A 22414-nucleotide genomic window follows, 5' to 3' on the forward strand; every position below is an offset into this window, starting at 1 on the left:
ACAATATTGATCAGCCCTGATCAATACAGATGGATTTATTATCGGAGTTTAAAGATCCAGTATCACCACAATCACAAAGTAAGAACAATTAGTGATCTTAAATTAACGAGGGCTGTTCAAGATTAAATTTATGTACTGCGATTAATCTCAGATTTTCTGTAGTTAATCTGGATTAATCACACCCCTTTTTATTTATGTTAATGTTCAAATAATTTGTATCTAAATTAGTTTTGGTGTCTTAAACTGAGGCTGACTGACTTCCTCTTTACAGACCTGCTTTTATTTTGAAAGGTAGACCAGAGATCGTAACAGGAAAAAGGAACATTCTGGATTGATAATAATAAAAAAAGAGAACAGTAAGAAGAAAATGAAAAATGTTTGATGACTTTTGTCCCTAAGCTGTCTGGGAATTTTTAAAGGTAAATGATATGTTTACAATTATTATTATAATTATTATAATTTTTATAACTATTATTATTATTATTATTATTATTGTAACTATTATTATTATTATTATTATTGTTATTATTATTATAACTATTATTATTATTATTATTATTATTATAACTATTATTATTATTATTATTATTATTATTATTATAACTACGTTACAGAACAGTTCAATAGAAAAACACTAATTGTGGACCTTGATTAATTGCAGTAAATGTTGAGAGTCCTTAAGTTAACTCATCATTCTCGTCGTTTGATCCAGTAGAAAATATTTCTTCGTAAATAAAGGCCAACCTCATGCTGAAGTTTTACAATATTTAAATATCATCATGGTATGCAAACACTGAAAAGACGCCCTCTTTAAAATCCTTACAATCAAATCTACATTTCATCCTCCAGTTTATGTCAGTCCTTCCAGACGCATCTCCATCTAAACTCAGTAAACCTCAGGAGAACACAGCAGTTAATCTCACTGCAGCAGTTAATCTCACTGCAGCAGTTAATCTCGCTGCACGAGTTAATCTCGGTGTACCATTGTGTCTTGCTGCGCTAGTTAATCCCTCTGCAGCAGTTAATCTCGCTGTACCGGCGTGTCTCAGTGCATCAGTCAGCCTCCGTGGCGTTCGTTCACGCCGGCCTACACTCCAGCATCTTCTTGAAGGCCTTCCTGAAGCTGTCATCCAGGAAGGCGTAGAGGAACGGGTTGAGGCAGGAGTTGGCGTAGCTCAGGCTGGTGATGAAGTAGGAGATCCCGATGAGCAGCGGCGTGGTCGTCAGGTCCGTGGTCAGGGCCACGATGGTGCTGAGGTGGAACGGTGTCCAGCAGAACAAGCACACAGCCAAGACGATGAACACCATGATGGTGACTCTCTTCTTGGCCTTGTCCAGCGCCTTGGCGTTGCTGTTGAGCCGCATGTTCCTCAGCTTGTAGAGCATCATGGTGTACAGGATGCAGATGGTGGAGACGGGGATGGCGAAGCCCAGGATGAGAGTGTAGATCCGGCTGGCTTTGAACCACATACTCTCAGGACTGGGGAAGCTGAGCACGCAGCTTTTTCTGCCGTCGTTGGGGTCGATGTAGACACTGGCGAAGACGGTGAACGGCATGACGATGAGGATGACAAGGATCCAGACGCAGAAGGAGATGATTTTGGCGGCTCTGTAGGTGCGGTAAGGCATGCGCTTTGACCTGACTGTGGCCAAAACCACCAGGTAGCGGTCGATGCTCATGACTGTCAGGAAATAGATGCTGGAGAAGATGTTGTAGTGGTCTATGCTGAGGATGACTTTGCACAAAACCTCACCAAAAGGCCAGTAGTGCAGCAAGTGTTCTGCTATGTTGATGGGCAGAACCAGAGTGAAGAGATCATCAGCGATGGCCAGGTTCAGGATGAACATGTTGGTGACTGTTTTCATCTTTGGAGCTTTGAGGATCACGTAGATGACGGCCGTGTTCCCAGTCAGTCCCACCGCACAGATAACGGTGTAAATGACGGGTAAAATCACGTACAGGTCAGCGTAGAAGTAAGGCTCAGTGCAGTTCAGGATGCTGTGGTTCCCTGACCCCAGGGCGTAGAAGTCCACAGAGTCGTTGCAGAGAGGTGGAGACGACATGTTCTCTGTGTGTGAGGGAAACGAAGGAGAAAAAGTCTCTGGATTACCAGACTCTGATGTTTAAAACCAGCTCTGAATCAGCAGGGGAGCCGTTTTCCTCGTGTGCATCAGTCTAAGACTGTTAACAGTTCTGCAGAAGAAGAAAACAATCCGGATTAAGGGGGTGAGCCTCCATCAGATCAGATGAAGCTGACGTTCTAATGTGGAGGTGCAGAAGGTCTCTGAGCTCATGGTCTATCGGGTCAGTCTTACACCCGGAGGGTTTAACAGGAGGAAGTAAAGGAATAAAGGGGTTTCCACCTCACAAAGTTACAAACTCATGGAAAAAACAAGCAGAAATCCTGGGACAGGAGTTTATCCAAGGGAAATCTCACCAGCAGAGAGTCAGAGAGTGTAGACCTGCTCAGTGTCCCTGATGTGGTCTAGCTCCAGATGCCTGGTTGTGTTCTCACTGAAGGACCAGTCCGATGTTAGTCCGGTCTCATGGATGATTTTCCATCTCAGCTCCTCAGAAACAAACGCTCTCAGCTCCGCTTTCTCTCCTCCTCTCCTCTCTGCCGATGCAGCGTTCGCCCTCACACATTATATCCTCCTCCTCCCTCCTCCTCCCTCCTCCTCCTCCTCCTCCTCCTCCTCCTCTTCTCTACTCAACCAGTCAAACTTAAACGAGTTTTAGAGGCTGCAAGTGTCCACGATAAGGTTTACGATGGTGATTTATGATAAACGCAGTGTTTCCAATCGGCGCTTCCACTGCGCTCCAGAGACCGTGCCAAGGTCTTTACGCACGAGCGGCGCAGAAACCTGGACAACAGAGAGAGGAGGACCTTGATTATCTGCCTGCACACCTTAAATACAACACAGTAGACCCTAACCCTAACCCTAACAGGTGCAGCCTTCTTTGGAAAGACTGGAGTGATAAAAACATGGAACACACTCTGGCCATATGGACCTCAAACAAATCCTGAAACAGCCGGACCGGAGCGCCATTATCAGACCTTCAACAAAAGAAACAAACTCAGTTTACAGAGAATCAGTCCGATCTACAGGGCCACAGGTACCGGAGCTAAGGTAAACACTTCTCCTGGTTAAATAAAAGCTGTTATTTCTGTAACAGTAGCAGCAAAGAGCTCCTTCTCTGAGTCTAATCAAAGCCAACAGTTCACTGATGAGAATGTGTTCAGAGTTTTTAATGAGTTTAAAGCAGGTTTACCCTCGATTATGTCCTCAGAACGTCTCTCCCTCTGCTGCTTCCTCTCTGAGACACGCGCAGCTCTGCAGCCTCCTCTCTCTATCTCTCCCTCCCTCTCTCTCTCTCCTCTCCCTCTCTGTCTCCGTCTCTGTCTCTCTCTCTCCTCTCTCTCTCCTCCCTCCCCCTCTCTCTCTGTCTCTCCTCCCTCTCCCTCCCTCTCTCTCCCTCCTCTCCCTCTCTGTCTCTCTCTCTCCTCCCTCCCTCTCTCTCTCTCCTCTCCCTCTCTGTCTCCGTCTCTGTCTCTCTCTCTCCTCTCCCTCTCCTCCCTCTCTCTCTCTCTCTCTATCTCTCTCTCCTCCCTCCCCCTCTCTCTCTATCTCTCCTCCCTCTCCCTCTTTCTCTCTCTCTCCTCTCCCTCTCTCTCCCCCCTCCCCCCTACACTGGTAACAGCACTACTGCCCAATCGTGAGGCTCCTCCATCACGTCAATCTTTGTTGAAAGTGTCCTCATGTCAGGAATTTTCTCCCTCCTGCTGCTGTTTTTTAAAACTGTCCTGTACACAATCAGCTGCCAGTCCTCCTGTCTCCACTCATCTCTCTGTTTTTTTCTACAGGTTATTGTGAGGAGAGGGTCTGACTGATGATGGAGCTGCAGGGATTTAGAAACCAAACATGCCCACTTCAAATGTGAAAATGCTGCAGACACACAAAGACACTCTCAGCAGTCTAATTTATCCGTTTGATTATCTTTAGTAGATCTGCAGCATATAAAACAGAAAAATGTTCAGTCAGAACCATGAGACAGACAACTACAGCAGGGGTTCTAAACAGGTGGGTGGGGACCCATGAGTGGGTCACAAGATCAGTGTCAGAGGGTCAGGGGTGAATTTGAAATGTTCTGATGAATCTGCTGCTACTGCTGCATCTACAGTAGTTTACAGCAGTGAGGTAATAATAATGATAATGATAATGATAAAAATAATAATGATGATAATAATAATAATATAATAATGATGATAGTAATAATAATAATAATAATAATAATAATTGTAATAGATCTGAATGGTTGAAAATGTTCATGTGTTTTTGTTTCTCAGTCAGGAGCTGTTGTTTGGTTCTGAGGCCAGACCCACTGCTCCAGGGGAGTAAGGAAGGTCGGAAGGCCAAAAGGCCATATATATATATATACACACACACACACATATATACACTCACGGACAAAAATGTTAGCACCCCTGGAATTTTTCCAGAAAATACACCATTTCTCCCAGAAATTGTTGCAGTTACAAATGTTTTTGGCATACACGTTTATTTCCTTTATGTGCATTAGAGCAATAGAAAAAATTCGAAGAAAAAAGCCAAAATTGACATAATTTTACACAAAACTCAAAAAATGGGCCAGACAAAATGATTGTCCCCCTTTTAAAACTGTGGGTAAATCATTTTATTTCCAGCATGTGATGCTCATTTAAACTCACCTGTGGCAGTAACAGGTGCTGCAATCTAGAAATCACACCTGAAGCCAGTTAGAATGTCTAAAAGTTGACTCAGCCTTTGTGTTGTGTGTCTGTGTGTGTCACACCAAGCATGGAGGAGAAAAAGAAGAGCCCAGAACTGTCTGAGGACTTGAGAAGCAAAATTGTGGAAAAATCTGAACTATCTCAAGGTTAAAGACCATCTCCAGAGATCCTGAGATTCCTTCGTCCACTGTGTGTAATATAATCAAGAAGTTTATAACCATGGAGCTGTGGCTAATCTCCCTGGACGTGGATGGAAGAGAAAAACTGACAAAAGAATGCAACGCAGGATAGTTGGAATGGTGGGTAAACATCCTCAGTCAACTTCCACACAGATTCAGGCTGTCCTGCAGACTCAGGGTGCAAAAGTGTCAGCTGGGACCATACGTGGTCATCTGAATGAGATGAAGCGCTATGGCAGGAGACCCAGGAGAACCCCACTGCTGACAAAGAGACATAAAAAAGCCAGACTGGAGTTTGCAAAAATGGACCTGAGTAAGCCTCAATCCTTCTGGGAGAACATTTAGTGGACAGATGAGACTAAGGTAGAGCTTTTTGGAAAAGCACGTCATTCTACTGTTGACAGAAAACAGAATGAGGCCTACAAAGAAAAGAACACAGTACCTACAGTCAAACATGGAGGAGCTTCAAAGATGTTTTGGGGTTGTTTTGCTGCCTCTGGCACTGGGTGCCTTGACTGTGTGACAGGAATCATGAAATCCAGAGACTATCAAAAGATTTTGGGCCGCAATGTAGGGCCTAGTGTCAGAAAGCTGGGTCTGGGTCAGAGGTCATGGGTGTTCCAGCAGGACAATGACCCCAAACATACCTCAGAAAGCACCAATCACCAAAGCACCAAAGAGTTCTGAAGTGGCCAGCAATGAGTCCAGATCTAAATCCCATTGAACACCTATGGAGAGATCTCAGAGCTGCTGTTGAAGAAGCACCCTTCAAATCTGAGAGACCTGGAGCAGTTTGGAGAAGAAGAGTGGTCCAAAATTCCAGCTGAGAGGTGGAAGAAGCTTGTTGATGGTTAGAGGAAGACATTGGTTTCAGTTATTTTTTTCCCCAAGAGTGTGAAACCAGATATTAAGTTGAGGGTGCCAATCATTTTGTCCGGACCATTTTTTGAGTTTTGTGGAAAATTATGTCAATTTTGTCTTTTTCCTTCGGATTTTTTGTGTTGTTCCAATGAACATACAGGAAATAAACACATGTATACCAAAACATTTGTTGATTGCAACAATTTCTGGGAGAAATGGTGTCTGCTGACACAGAAACACTCTACTGCCGACACAGAAACACTCTACTGCCGACACAGAAACACTCTACTGCTGAAACACAGAAACACTCTACTGCTGACACACAGAAACACTCTACTGCCGACACAGAAACACTCTACTGCCGACACAGAAACACTCTACTGCTGACACAGAAACACTCTACTGCCGACACAGAAACACTCTACTGCTGACACACAGAAACACTCTACTGCTGAAACACAGAAACACTCTACTGCTGACACAGAAACACTCTACTGCTGAAACACAGAAACACTCTACTGCTGACACAGAAACACTCTACTGCTGACACACAGAAACACTCTACTGCTGACACAGAAACACTCTACTGCTGACACACAGAAACACTCTACTGCTGACACAGAAACACTCTACTGCTGACACACAGAAACACTCTACTGCTGACACAGAAACACTCTACTGCTGACACAGAAACACTCTACTGCTGACACACAGAAACACTCTACTGCTGAAACACAGAAACACTCTACTTCTGACACAGAAACACTCTACTGCTGACACAGAAACACTCTACTGCTGACACACAGAAACACTCTACTGCTGACACAGAAACACTCTACTGCTGACACACAGAAACACTCTACTGCTGACACAGAAACACTCTACTGCTGACACAGAAACACTCTACTGCTGACACACAGAAACACTCTACTGCTGACACAGAAACACTCTACTGCTGACACACAGAAACACTCTACTGCTGAAACACAGAAACACTCTACTGCCGACACAGAAACACTCTACTGCCGACACAGAAACACTCTACTGCCGACACAGAAACACTCTACTGCTGACACACAGAAACACTCTACTGCTGACACACAGAAACACTCTACTGCTGAAACACAGAAACACTCTACTGCTGACACAGAAACACTCTACTGCTGACACAGAAACACTCTACTGCTGAAACACAGAAACACTCTACTTCTGACACAGAAACACTCTACTGCTGACACAGAAACACTCTACTGCTGACACACAGAAACACTCTACTGCTGACACAGAAACACTCTACTGCTGAAACACAGAAACACTCTACTGCTGACACAGAAACACTCTACTGCTGACACACAGAAACACTCTACTGCTGACACAGAAACACTACTGCTGACACAGAAACACTCTACTGCTGACACAGAAACACTCTACTGCTGACACACAGAAACACTCTACTGCTGACACAGAAACACTCTACTGCTGACACAGAAACACTCTACTGCTGACACACAGAAACACTCTACTGCTGAAACACAGAAACACTCTACTTCTGACACAGAAACACTCTACTGCTGACACAGAAACACTCTACTGCTGACACACAGAAACACTCTACTGCTGACACAGAAACACTCTACTGCTGACACACAGAAACACTCTACTGCTGACACAGAAACACTCTACTGCTGACACAGAAACACTCTACTGCTGACACACAGAAACACTCTACTGCTGACACAGAAACACTCTACTGCTGACACACAGAAACACTCTACTGCTGAAACACAGAAACACTCTACTGCCGACACAGAAACACTCTACTGCCGACACAGAAACACTCTACTGCCGACACAGAAACACTCTACTGCTGACACACAGAAACACTCTACTGCTGACACACAGAAACACTCTACTGCTGAAACACAGAAACACTCTACTGCTGACACAGAAACACTCTACTGCTGACACAGAAACACTCTACTGCTGAAACACAGAAACACTCTACTTCTGACACAGAAACACTCTACTGCTGACACAGAAACACTCTACTGCCGACACACAGAAACACTCTACTGCTGACACACAGAAACACTCTACTGCTGAAACACAGAAACACTCTACTTCTGACACAGAAACACTCTACTGCTGACACAGAAACACTCTACTGCCGACACAGAAACACTCTACTGCCGACACAGAAACACTCTACTGCTGACACACAGAAACACTCTACTGCTGACACACAGAAACACTCTACTGCTGACACAGAAACACTCTACTGCTGACACAGAAACACTCTACTGCTGAAACACAGAAACACTCTACTTCTGACACAGAAACACTCTACTGCTGACACAGAAACACTCTACTGCCGACACACAGAAACACTCTACTGCTGACACAGAAACACTCTACTGCTGACACAGAAACACTCCACTGCTGACACACAGAAACACTCTACTGCTGACACAGAAACACTCTACTGCTGACACAGAAACACTCTACTGCTGACACAGAAACACTCTACTGCTGACACAGAAACACTCTACTGCTGACACACAGAAACACTCTACTGCTGACACAGAAACACTCTACTGCTGACACACAGAAACACTCTACTGCTGACTCCTCTATGTTTACAGATTCAGAGGAAGGATGAAAACCTGTGCAACTTTGATGGTGTCACAGATGACAGACTGGATTTCATCACCTCCTCCTCGCCTGCATTGCAACATTAAATGGAGTTAATTTATCAAAGAGCTGCAGGTTTGGGCGTCTTGTGAGGGATGATAAAGTTTTGGACATGTTTTAATCCATCAGCTGTGTCATTCACTGAGGAGCCAGCCTGAGCGGACGCTCTGACTTCTGTGGCACAAATGAAAACACTTTCACCATTTCTGCTCCGACATGTTGGAGCGAGAAATAAACATGAGTATTAAAGTTCCTGAATAACAGGGAAGAGCTGGTCTCCAGGGAGAGAGAGTCTGGTAGAGCGTCTGTGTCCTCATCAGATCAGACCGTCGGCCTTGCTGCTCCCCCTTTTACAGTCCCTTTAAAGCCCTGAATCATGGCCCCGGTCTGGTGGGTGTCAGAATCTCAAAGAGATCTGGGCTGAAATCACCCACATGCTGTTTGTGTCTGCTGAGAGTTACTGAAGACTAAAACTCTAGCAAACTTTTAAATGAAAGAGTTCAGATTCATATTTTTTCTAAAAGTCATGACAGCCTCCACAGGGTTTGGAGTCATTCCCTCTCAGAGCAAACGAAGGATACTTAACAATGAGCTGTCTCTAACATGATTCACACGTGGTTGGTTATACTGGAGTGTTATTTTGTTATCACAGATATCTACATGTGTAAAGACAGCAGGATGGTCTACAGAGGCATGGACAGGACCAGAACAGAGAGACAACAGATGGACAGTTTTCTTTACAGGGCTCACAAAAATGATCTCCAACTATTAGTGTCTATCAGGAAAGTTAACTGGAAGCAGCAGGTGAGGAAACCTGCCTCTGACAGCAGAACCATAACCTAACCCTAAACCTAAGCCAAGGCTGCGTTCTTTATCCTCTGCTTTTCTCCCTCTACACCAACAGATGCACCTCCAGGCACCAAACCATAAAGCTCCTCAAGTTCATGGTTGCAGCCACGGTGAGGGACAGGAACAGGCTGCAGCCACGGTGAGGGACAGGAACAGGCTGCAGCCACGGTGAGGGACAGGAACAGGCTGCAGCCATGGTGAGGGACAGGAACAGGCTGCTGCCACGGTGAGGGACAGGAACAGGCTGCAGCCACGGTGAGGGACAGGAACAGGCTGCAGCCATGGTGAGGGACAGGGTGTAGTCTGGCTCTACTCCTGAAGTCAGTAGGAATAAGCAGAAAGTTGTGATTGAGTTCCCTGATTTCTGTCACTAAACTATTCTGTTTCTTTTACTTCTCTGTCCCGGTGGCTTCCCCTGACTCGGCTCTAGATTACTCACATGTGACTCCCTCCCCCGGTGTAGAGGCTGAGGTTCTCTGTGAAGTTCATGAATATGTCTGTGCATCTTTAGATGGTTTCTCCTCTGAGCCAGCAGCATTGAGCTGAGGTCTCCTGACTCAGAGTGTCTGTCTGTCCCTGTAAGAGCCAGGTAACTGGAGGAGAGCAGGTGGTCCAAACATAGACCTCAGACTAGTTCTAGCTGGCTCTCAGCCACAGCTAAACCTGTCATCACTATGTTCACTAACAGAGCTGTTTAGACTAAAATGCTCAATATGTGAAACACTTGGTTAAGATCAGAGATGAAGGCTCTCTGCAGGATTATCTTCACATTGTTACTCTGCTTTATTCTGCATGTAGACCCCAACTGTTGGCTCTGAATAACAGTCTGAACTGTGCTGAATATCCCCACCAACCATGATATTACTTCTGAGGGCAGATAGAGAGGACACCACCAGGTTTCCTTCCATCTCCATCCTCCTCCAGTTCCCTCCGGGCTCAGGATCCTCCTCCTCTTCCCTTTAATCTCTCCTCTCTTCAGCATAAGTGGATTAAACGGGCACAAATGGAGAACCCTGGCTTCATCTGGATTCGTGGAAAAAGCCGTCAGTCCTGACATTTCATATCTTCGCTGTAAAGACCTTCACCTTCCTTAATCCTTCCCTGGCCACTTTTTCTCACTCTCCTGACCTCCTGTAAGCCGTCAGGCCGATGCACGCTGATCCCTCACATCAGTGCATGAGTTGAGATTTACACCATTCCTCCTGCAACACCTCTGCTTCCAGCTCAGCCTTTCCTATTGCTCTATTTGCAAACTGTCACTCAGCCTCTGTCCTCTAGTCTGTCCCTGACTCTCTGTTACCGTGCTGCTTTCCCTCTGACAGAGAAACAAATATGCACTTCATATCACACATAAGTGGTGCTTTTTCCCTGAAAACCAACCTTTCTGCTATCGCATCGCAGAAAATGAAGTGCATTAGACAGTAGAACCCACAGAGTCTGAGTCTGCAGAGTTCGGTCCTCCCCACAGCTACACTCAGATCAACGCTGGTCCTTTCTGAAGCAGCCCAGAGGGACCGGATCCCAGGGTCAGGGGGGAAACAGAGAACTCCAAAAGACAGCATGGTACTTCAGCTGGCTGAGGTTGATAGACTCTGGTATGTGAACGTGAGCAGGACCAAGAACACTTGACCCTATAGACCAGTCCTGTGTGGTCAGAGTGGATGTGAGCATACCGGACAGTGAGTAGAGCTGGACTGAAGATGGACCATGATTCATGTAGACTCTGGTAAATGGGGGATGTGAATGTGAGCAGGCCCGGGTGGAGGAAGACTTTGGGATGTAAGGCAGTGCTGGGACCAGCCAGATGTGAAACAAAGACTCGGCCTACATGATGGTTTTGAAGCATGAGCCGTGGGAGGTCTGAAGGAATTTGTAAGATACAGAGTCATAAAAACCATGAGACTCATCATCCCAGGATCCTTTGCAGCATTTCATGTCAAGGTGTGAAAAAAGGGGGGTCAATGGCTAGAAGAGCCCTCATGAGCTCCTCCACAGCAGCAGACCAGTTGTCTCCTCTGCTGCTCTGTTCTCCCAGCTTCACCTGAAAGTTCGGCACAGTCAGCCTCCGGCCGCTGGGGTGTAAAGAGTTTTTTCTTTCCTTCGACACTGTCTGGACAGGAGTGCTGCAGAAATCCCACCAGTACCCAAAGAAAGACACGAAACTCTTCTCAGAAGGACGATAGGAGCCCTGCTGTCCTCCTACAGCTGGATCTGGACACCACGAGATTTTAACTTGCTGGAACTGTGGAAGAAGCATTGATGGACTGACCTCTGCTCACTCCTGGATCTGCTGGACATCAGACTCTAGTACCAGGCTTTAACTGGGCAGAACTAGCCGTTGTTCACCCAAAGCTGCGTTTCTAGTCTTACTGACTGCTTACGTGATGTTGATTTAATTTGCTGTGTCCATTTATATCCCGTACCGCACCTTCTCCTACCCATGCATTAGTGTAGCAGCTTCTGAAATAAAGAGCCATGCCAGGGAGCTTTGTCGATCTACGTCCTCCATCTTTAAGGTCGCATGTGAAGCTCTGTGTCATCAGGTCACTTCCAGAACGTCAGCCATCTTGTTCTTTGTCTCGCCCTGGTACACCTTCATCCGGCTTTAATCATAAACAGTTTCTTTGTTGTAAATTATATTAAACTAATTATTAATGTCAGTGGAATTGATTCTGATTGATGCTGCTTTGTTAAATAAATTATATTTTAAATAGAAATGTCTGAACATTGGTTTAGAGGGTCATTTCACTTTCTCCATTTATTTAAATACCAGCATTTATTAAATAATAATAATAGAATAATTATTAAAATCTTCATTTGGAGGCTTTTATTTTGGCAGTTGATCCCTGTCTACTGGCTGGAGCCCTGTTATATTAGTTATGTTATATTAGTTGTGTATTAGTCTTGATTAATAAATATATTTTTTTAATAAGGCACCTAATCCAAATGTAGATGTGACCTACTGCAATGTTCAAATCCCAGAGGGTGCAATATTTCTTTGACCTGAAATATATTTTTGAAATCCCAGTTTCTACACATCATGCAAACATTCAAGTGCCAATATTTTCTAGAATAAATGACAAAGCTCCTACTTTCCTTGTTTTTGGATATTTTTGTCTTCAAAATGAATCCATAAAATCATCACTCCCTTCATCACAATTAATATCAAATTTACAAAACAGGACAAAATAATTACAATAAGACATTTTTGTTTGATTGGTTTGAATCTGGGGGGATTTTTGCTTAGAAATTTTAGGGTATTTTTCTGGTAATTTCAGAAATGTATTTGGATGTTTTTAGGAATTCGATTTGAATTTTGGGGGGGGATTTGTTTTGAAAATTAAAGTATCTTTTGAATATTTGATACATTTATTTGTACATTTTTGTGAATTTGATTTGAATTTCTGTGGAAATTGGTTTAGAAAATTTTAGGTATTTAATGGAAATTTCTAACATTTATTTGTAAATTTTGGGGAATTTGATTCAAATTTCTGGGAGAATTAGCTTTGAAACTTTTAGGTAATTTCATCAAAATTTGAGAAACTATTTGTAAATTTTTAAGAAGTTGATTTGATTTTGTTGGGGGGGGTTGCTTTAATTTGTTTTTAGTATTTATAAGAAAATTTGAGGAATTTATTTGATTTTGGGGGGGAATCTGATTTGATTTTTTGGGTGGTGCGGCAGGTTTTTAGTTATTTTCTTGGAATTTTTGAACATCTATTTGTAGATTTTGGTAGATTGGATCTGGGGAAATAGCTGTGTGTGTTATAATATAGGATGGTTTATCAGATGAGGAACCTGAAGAGTAATCACGTTAAATTGCAACCGCAGTGTTGGGTGAAAAAAAAAAACTGCAATTAGATTATTTTCCCAAATCATTCAGCCCTACTTTTTTATTTGAATAATTCTAATAATAAATTGGAATATTTCAGCCGATGTGAAGTAGGAGCAGGGACGCTGGTGTCTGTGAACCTCCTACCTCTGTCAGGGCTCTTTATGTCTCTCGACTAATGTGACGTCATACTTTATCATGGCGGTTAGCTTGGTCCCAGATCACACCCTGCTGTTTTGCCCTGACAGGAAGTGACAGTTGTTTTCTTCTAGGGTTGGAACTCTACATACTGCATATTTAAGAAGAATATTAATTAATGCATCACTAAGGCCTCACAGCTTCTCCTAGAGACTGAATCCCTCCTCAGACCCTCCTCTCTGTGACAGCAGCCCTGGTTTAGTTTCAGGAGACTCTGACATCCAACCAAGCATCCAACCAGATGGATGCCAGCAGCACTGCTCCATCTATGACTCCCTTCAGTCTGTGGTTTCTTATAGTTCTTTTAGAATCGTGGTTTGTTGCTGATTCCTCATTTTTTAGAAACCTTAACCACAGGAACCTCAGTTCTTCTTCTTTGATACTGTAGACAGAGACTCTTCGGTTTCTCAGACTTCCTGTTCCCAGGAGTGAAGAGACAGATGACCAGAGGACACCCAAAGCTTTCTCCACTCTCAGAGAGGCAGATGGTGACAGCGAGCTCACAGACGAGAAACAGCTGATATCTCAGCTGACAGGCCCCAACAATGACGACAGGAAACGAGGCTGGACGCTTCTACTCGATCTGCTGGGACGACCCCAGCGATCTCTGTAGACCAGCACGTCTTTGATTCAGACATCAGGAGCTACGAGAGCAGAAACGAGATCCAAAAAGGCCGAAACATTAAACTGATAATTCAGCCATGTTGGTGATCATGCTTCTACTCATCAGAACACATCAGCCGTATTTACTCTGTGGGAATATGAAGGCACGGGACCTGAGCATGAAGGAGGACAGGACTGTAGAGTTGAGTCAGATGTCATGGTCCTGCTGGTGGTTACAGACATGTTAGTAAAGGATGTCAGGTTCCTCCTGAAGAAGAGATCCATCACACGCTTCTGTTCTCTGGTAAAGAGCAGCCTGCAGTCAGACCGAGGAGACCGGATGGTAGAAATCAAGCCTGTCTTATAAACGAGAGCGTGCACGCCTCAGCAGACAGAAACCACAGAAGTTAGATCGACGGGACATTTGCAGTCACATTTGAATGAATATTTCCTCCATGAATCAAAACACATGATTAGAACCAATAGAAGAGCTCTCCTGCAGGATGGTGGCGTCAGAGAAGTGACAAAGACATTTCACTCTAAAACATGGTAAACCTGCTAATGCATGGGCACCTGTAGAGGAAACCGTGCTTAGATAATAAAGGGACGTTTCTAGAACCGCGGCACAGGTCTAGACCTATGACTGAGTTTTTTTTTCTGTACGTGAACTCAGCAGAAACAGTCAGGATGGGAACTACAGATGAACATTACACTCACAGCAACACATTCCTAAGAAGAGTCCTGCACCTCCATCTGCACCCACAGAGCTCAGAACCAAAACCTGACCCCCCATTCAATACCCGGATCCATCCAGGCCCTCAGATACATCAGATACCCGTGGGTACCCGACCCGCTGCAGGACTCAGTGATAAACAGTCTTAGTAAATCAGGATATTCTTCACCAGTGGCTCCTAAATGAAAACAGCGGTCCACTATAATACGGATCAAACTAAGATGCTGTTAGAGGCCGGTCTGCCTATGAACATCCCTCAGCTTTAGACCTGGTCTTAGAGGGGCTATAGGATAAAGATTCTGCTCTACTAAACGGCTCTTTAATGTAAGCCGCTGTAGCTAGCTCCTGTTTGAGTTCCACTTTCCTTTCCTCCATCTTTGTCCTTATTTAATCCACATTTAAAAAGACAAACTGGGACCAGATGAAGAACCAGCTCTACTGAGCTGAGCCACATGATCTGGATCTCTGAAAAGAGACAGATTTAACGTCACAATGAGAGACACACTGGACAGACATCAGCCGAGGAACATGGGTAGGATCAGAGTTTAGCTAAACCAGGACCGGGATAGACCTGGACTGTTAAAGGTGTGACATTCAGGAGGAACGCAGACACGTGGGACTACACAGGAACTCAGAGACAGCTCAGATATGCAGATGTAAACTGAAGATACGTACCACTCCACAGATGATCACATGATCAGAGTTTATGTTGGAGCTGCTCTGATGACTGTGTGTAATTAGCCTGAACATGTGTGCAGTCATCCAGCTCTGTTCAGGGTCACAGGAACAGTCTAACCACCCCCATCCTCCTACCAGGAACTCAGAGTCTCCATGAGGTCTGAATGTGTTGGAGAGTGGGAGGAGGCTGGAGCTGAAGAAGAGGAGGGGTCATTGACTGCTACACCTTCAGTTAACATCTTAGAGCGTGTCAGAGTCGACTAGAAATGATCTACAGCTGGAGATGTGTGAGGAGGAGGAGGAGGAGGAAGAGGAGGAGGAGGAGGGATGTGGATGAAAGTGCTCCATCTGAGTGAAATATGAGCCTGAAGCAGTCACAGGTCAACCAGTGAAGGATGTAGGTGTGTGAGCGAAGAGAGGACAACAGCTGATGGATGGACTGTAGCTCAGAGAGAGAGGAAGGGTCATTCACTCCATGAACTTTCCATCAGTGCTAATCTGGCAGCTGAATTTAAGTGAACGCATCTGATTATTAGGATTGAACAGAGACGACCTACAGTCAGACGTGTCCTCTATAATCCAAGTCCAAGTGTGCCAGGACTGGAGTGGCTGATCTAAGGAACTGGGCGGTTCCCAGTAGACTGGGCTGGTTTCGGGGCCATTACAGTCAGAGGATAAAGATCACACAGGACCGCTTCAGAAGGAGAATCATGTCTGACCGAGCAGAGCAGGGAGATTATCGTCATAACAGTCCCCAGGCTGATCCCCCTGTAGAACCCAACAAAGAGCCAGATTATCTAACCTAGACCCTCCTGAGATTATCTAACCTACATCCTCCTGAGATTATCTAACCTAGATCCTCCTGAGATTATCTAACCTACATCCTCCTGAGATTATCTAACCTAGATCCTCCTGAGATTATCTAACCTAGATCCTCCTGAGATTATCTAACCTACATCCTCCTGAGATTATCTAACCTAGATCCTCCTGAGATTATCTAACCTAGATCCTCCTGAGATTATCTAACCTAGATCCTCCTGAGATTATCTAACCTAGATCCTCCTGAGATTATCTAACCTACATCCTCCTGAGATTATCTAACCTAGATCCTCCTGAGATTATCTAACCTACATCCTCCTGAGATTATCTAACCTAGATCCTCCATAGTGGATGGTCTAGCCTTGATCCTCCATAGTGGATGGTCTAGCCTTGATCCTCCATAGTGGATGGTCTAGCCTTGATCCTCCATAGTGGATGGTCTAGCCTTGATCCTCCTTAGTGGATGGTCTAGCCTCGATCCTCCTTAGTGGATGGTCTAGCCTCGATCCTCCTTAGTGGATGGTCTAGCCTTGATCCTCCATAGTGGATGGTCTAGCCTATATCCTCCTTAGTGGATGGTCTAGCCTTGATCCTCCATAGTGGATGGTCTAGCCTATATCCTCCTTAGTGGATGGTCTAGCCTCGATCCTCCTTAGTGGATGGTCTAGCCTTGATCCTCCATAGTGGATGGTCTAGCCTACATCCTCCTTAGTGGATGGTCTAGCCTTGATCCTCCATAGTGGATGGTCTAGCCTTGATCCTCCATAGTGGATGGTCTAGCCTATATCCTCCTTAGTGGATGGTCTAGCCTTGATCCTCCATAGTGGATGGTCTAGCCTATATCCTCCTTAGTGGATGGTCTAGCCTTGATCCTCCATAGTGGATGGTCTAGCCTTGATCCTCCTTAGTGGATGGTCTAGCCTTGATCCTCCTTAGTGGGTGGTCTAGCCTCGATCCTCCATAGTGGATGGTCTAGCCTTGATCCTCCTTAGTGGATGGTCTAGCCTTGATCCTCCTTAGTGGATGGTCTAGCCTTGATCCTCCTTAGTGGATGGTCTAGCCTATATCCTCCTCAGTGGAGGGTCTGGCCTAGTTTCTCTGTACTTGATCCAGGTTCTCCCACATCAGAACCGTTCCTCAGTTCTTCTGTGACCTGGAGAAGATCCAGTTTAAACAGTAGTCTAATAAACATAAACCTGAACCATGATCTCACAGGTTAAAGAGCGTTTTAAACAGTGCAGGTTTCAGCCCTGTTGCCTTGAACTGTGGATGGTAAAATGTCCCCAGAGAGCTGAACTTCACGGTCTAATAATATTCTTTTATTAGTCCCTGAGCACACACTTCCAGAGAACATAAACACAGATCTAGTCTTTATGATGGATCAGGTGGTCTGCTTCTGTTGAGGAGGAAACATTCCCATTCCAGAGAGCTAACACACCTAGAATGATCACACTGACTGTAAAACTTTATTATAGTGATAAAAGGCCAATAAAGCAGCCTGTGATTATGGGGTTAGAAACAGCCCAAACCATGGAGACGGTGCCCCAACCATCACAGAGGCCTTTCAAACAAACCCTCAACAGTCCTGGAAACATCCCTGAGTTGATCTAACACAGATCATCTTCCAAGGAAAGCTTCATAATAACAGAGTGACGTCTGTGCAGATGGCCGGATCAGTCATGAGGTTTCTGGTTTATATGCTGAAGGATCAACACAGAACTAAAGGAGGTTAGCAGAGACTCTAGCTACGTGGCTAAGACCTAATTTCCAGCTGTCAGAATCCCCCACGGTCCAGGAACCGGCTAAACTAGGACAGAGAGCAGGGCTGTCCCAACTTTATTTGACATGTAGAGAAATGTTAGGATGACTCTCTGCTGATGGTGGACAGGACTAACAGCCTGGCACTGTGGAGGTTTTTAGGAGGATGATGATGATGATGATGATGATGATGAGCACTTATTTGGACATGAGGAAGACCAAAGATCCACTACCAGCCTGTTTTAGAGGACTGAAGGAGCAGCTGATGGTTGGTCCAGCTCGTCCAGTCTCCAGTGACAGTGTTTTTGTTTTTTTGAAGCAGATGGAGTGACGTCTAATTTCCTCTGACGTGGAGCACTCTGCTGACTGATATGAAACTAACACAAGACAAAAATGTTAGAGGGTGGCTAAAAACTCAGATGTGAGCACTTCTAACTACTCCATGTTTTTCCTATTCTTCTACTATTCTGTTTTTAACTTTATTTTCTTTAACCAAGTGTAACTGTCTTTATGCAGTTTTTATGCAAACTTGATATTTTTACTTTTACCGTCTTTTATTTTCTAAAAGTCGAACTAGAGGCAGGAGATGGAAACTAGCAAAGCTATAATCTCTGTATGTCAAACATCAGTGACTGCTAGCGTGTTTGTAACAGGCTGAAGTTGCACATTAACATCATCCCTGTCAAAAACCTTTAACAACACATCTCTAAAGGCTGCAGAAACCAAAGGAAGGATGTTTAAGAACGGGAGGAGCTGGTCTGGCACAACTTCTCCATCAGGAGGATGAAGAGTCAGCGGTGATCTGAGGCTGATGTGGAGGAGAGGTGTGTGTGTGATGGAGGTGTGTGTGTGATGGAGGTGTGTGTGTGATGGAGGTGTGTGTGTGATGGAGGTGTGTGTGTGATGGAGGTGTGTGTGTGATGGAGGTGTGTGTGTGATGGAGGTGTGTGTGTGATGGAGGTGTGTGTGTGATGGAGGTGTGTGTGTGTTTGAGGTGTGTGTGTGATGGAGGTGTGTGTGTGATGGAGGTGTGTGTGTGATGGAGGTGTGTGTGTGATGGAGGTGTGTGTGTGATGGAGGTGTGTGTGTGATGGAGGTGTGTGTGTGATGGAGGTGTGTGTGTGATGGAGGTGTGTGTGTGATGGAGGTGTGTGTGTGATGGAGGTGTGTGTGTGATGGAGGTGTGTGTGTGTGATGGAGGTGTGTGTGTGATGGAGGTGTGTGTGATGGAGGTGTGTGTGTGATGGAGGTGTGTGTGTGATGGAGGTGTGTGTGTGTGATGGAGGTGTGTGTGTGATGGAGGTGTGTGTGTGATGGAGGTGTGTGTGTGATGGAGGTGTGTGTGTGATGGAGGTGTGTGTGTTGTGGGGGTGTGTGTGTGTGAGGGTTGTGTGTGTGATGGTGGTGTGTGTGTGTTTGAGGTGTGTGTGTGTGTTGGTGGTGTGTGTGTGTTGGTGGTGTGTGTGTGTGATGGAGGTGTGTGTGTGATGGAGGTGTGTGTGTGATGGAGGTGTGTGTGTGATGGAGGTGTGTGTGTGTGATGGTGTTGTGTGTGTGTTGGAGGTGTGTGTGTGTGTGATGGAGGTGTGTGTGTGTGATGGAGGTGTGTGTGATGGAGGTGTGTGTGTGAGGAATGTGTGTGTGTGTGATGGAGGTGTGTGTGTGATGGAGGTGTTTGTGTGTTATGGAGGTGTGTGTGATGGAGGTGTGAGGTGTGTGTGTGTGATGGAGGTGTGTGTGTGATGAATGTGTGTGTGTGTGATGGAGGTGTGTGTGTGATGGAGGTGTGTGTGTGATGGAGGTGTGTGTGTGTGATGGAGGTGTGTGTGTGATGGAGGTGTGTGTGTGTGTGTGTGATGGAGGTGTGTGTGTGTGATGGAGGTGTGTGTGTGATGGAGGTGTGTGTGTGATGGAGGTGTGTGTGTGTGATGGAGGTGTGTGTGTGTGTGTGTGTGTGTGTGATGGTGGTGTGTGTGTGTGATGGAGGTGTGTGTGTGATGGAGGTGTGTGTGTGATGGAGGTGTGTGTGTGTGATGGAGGTGTGTGTGTGTGATGGAGGTGTGTGTGTGTTGTCGGTGTGTGTGTGTGATGGAGGTGTGTGTGTGTGATGGAGGTGTGTGTGATGGAGGTGTGTGTGTTGGTGGTGTGTGTGATGGAGGTCTGTGTGTGATGGAGGTGTGTGTGTGTGATGGAGGTGTGTGTGTGATGGAGGTGTGTGTGTGATGGAGGTGTGTGTGTGATGGAGGTGTGTGTGTGATGGAGGTGTGTGTGTGATGGAGGTGTGTGTGTGTGATGGAGGTGTGTGTGTGATGAATGTGTGTGTGTGTGATGGAGGTGTGTGTGTGATGGAGGTGTGTGTGTGATGGAGGTGTGTGTGATGGAGGTGTGTGTGTGATGGAGGTGTGTGTGTGATGGAGGTGTGTGTGTGATGGCGGGGTGGGTGTGTGATGGAGGTGTGTGTGTGATGGAGGTGTGTGTGTGATGGAGGTGTGTGTGTGTGTGATGGAGGTGTGTGTGATGGAGGTGTGTGTGTGTGTGATGGAGGTGTGTGTGTGTGATGGAGGTGTGTGTGTGATGGAGGTGTGTGTGTGATGGAGGTGTGTGTGTGATGGAGGTGTGTGTGTGTGATGGAGGTGTGTGTGTGTGATGGAGGTGTGTGTGTGATGGAGGTGTGTGTGTGTGATGGAGGTGTGTGTGTGTGATGGAGGTGTGTGTGATGGAGGTGTGTGTGTGATGGAGGTGTGTGTGTGATGGAGGTGTGTGTGTGATGGAGGTCTGTGTGTGATGGAGGTGTGTGTGTGTGATGGAGGTGTGTGTGTGATGGAGGTCTGTGTGTGATGGAGGTGTGTGTGTGATGGAGGTCTGTGTGTGATGGAGGTGTGTGTGATGGAGGTGTGTGTGTGATGGAGGTGTGTGTGATGGTTGTGTGTGTGTGATGGAGGTCTGTGTGTGATGGAGGTGTGTGTGTGATGTATGTGTGTGTGTGTGATGGTGGTGTGTGTGTGATGTATGTGTGTGTGTGTGATGGAGGTGTGTGTGTGATGGAGGTGTGTGTGTGATGGAGGTGTGTGTGTGATGGAGGTGTGTGTGTGATGGAGGTCTGTGTGTGATGGAGGTGTGTGTGTGATGAATGTGTGTGTGTGTGATGGAGGTGTGTGTGTGATGAATGTGTGTGTGTGTGATGGAGGTGTGTGTGATGGAGATGTGTGTGTGAGGGAGGTGTGTGTGTGTGTGTTAGATGTGTGTGTGTGTGATGTGGGTGTGTGTGTGTGTGGGGTGTGTGTGTGTGTGCTGTGTGTGTGTGATGGAGGTGTGTGTGATGGAGGTGTGTGTGTGATGGAGGTGTGTGTGATGGAGGTGTGTGTGTGTGATGGAGGTGTGTGTGATGGAGGTGTGTGTGTGATGGAGGTGTGTGTGTGATGGAGGTCTGTGTGTGATGGAGGTGTGTGTGTGTGATGGAGGTGTGTGTGTGATGGAGGTGTGTGTGTGATGGAGGTGTGTGTGTGATGGAGGTGTGTGTGTGATGGAGGTGTGTGTGTGTGATGGAGGTGTGTGTGTGTGATGGAGGTGTGTGTGTGATGGAGGTGTGTGTGTGTGTGATGGAGGTGTGTGTGTGATGGAGGTGTGTGTGTGATGGAGGTGTGTGTGTGTGATGGAGGTGTGTGTGATGGAGGTGTGTGTGTGATGGAGGTGTGTGTGTGTGATGGAGGTGTGTGTGTGATGGAGGTGTGTGTGTGATGGAGGTGTGTGTGTGATGGAGGTGTGTGTGTGTGATGGAGGTGTGTGTGTGTGTGATGGAGGTGTGTGTGTGATGGAGGTGTGTGTGTGATGGAGGTGTGTGTGTGTGATGAGGTGTGTGTGTGATGAGGTGTGTGTGTGATGGAGGTGTGTGTGTGATGGAGGTGTGTGTGTGTGATGGAGGTGTGTGTGTGATGGAGGTGTGTGTGTGTGATGGAGGTGTGTGTGTGATGGAGGTGTGTGTGTGATGGAGGTCTGTGTGTGATGGAGGTGTGTGTGTGTGATGGAGGTGTGTGTGTGTGATGGAGGTGTGTGTGTGATTGAGGTGTGTGTGTGATGGAGGTGTGTGTGTGATGGAGGTGTGTGTGTGATGGAGGTGTGTGTGTGATTGAGGTGTGTGTGTGATGGAGGTGTGTGTGTGATTGAGGTGTGTGTGTGATGGAGGTGTGTGTGTGTGTGTTTATCAGCAGGTATATTTCACAGCCTGGTGTCAGGCGGGGCTTCTAGCTGGTTTTAAGCTGTCAGGCTGGGTGTGGGTGGTTTATGGTGTTCTGAGTCACTTTAGTCCTCCAGTAAATCACTTTCTGCAGCGTTGAGGGGAGCAGAGGTTGAACCAGGGGACAGCTGAGTAAGAGAGAGGGTTTTTATTATTTAAGTTCATTTGATGTTTTTATTTGTTTAGATTTATTCAGGCACCCCAAGA

General features: G+C 45.8%; 1 protein-coding gene across 1 annotated transcript; it reads right to left on the reverse strand.

Annotated features, from left to right (window-relative positions):
• Positions 1-1077: 1077 nt before the first annotated feature.
• npbwr2b (neuropeptides B/W receptor 2b) lies at positions 1078-2295 on the reverse strand. The gene is made up of 2 exons (XM_041799077.1): positions 2259-2295; positions 1078-2069 (listed from the first exon to the last, which is right to left on the reverse strand). Exons 1-2 carry the CDS (start codon positions 2293-2295, stop codon positions 1078-1080), a joined length of 1029 nt encoding a protein of 342 aa, XP_041655011.1.
• Positions 2296-22414: the final 20119 nt, after the last annotated feature.

The sequence above is a fragment of the Cheilinus undulatus genome, linkage group 11 (assembly GCF_018320785.1).
Source record: "Cheilinus undulatus linkage group 11, ASM1832078v1, whole genome shotgun sequence".
In the NCBI taxonomy this organism is placed as follows: Eukaryota; Metazoa; Chordata; class Actinopteri; order Labriformes; family Labridae; genus Cheilinus; species Cheilinus undulatus.

What these genes read in the sequence shown, in the direction of transcription:
- npbwr2b (XM_041799077.1), bottom strand. Translation starts at nt 2,295, where the DNA reads ATGAGCTCAGAGACCTTCTGCACCTCCACATTAGAAC. An exon ending in CTGCACCTCCACATTAGAAC is followed by an intron (nt 2,070 to 2,258) that starts GTCAGCTTCATC and finishes CCTCACACACAG; the next exon opens with AGAACATGTCGTCTCCACCT.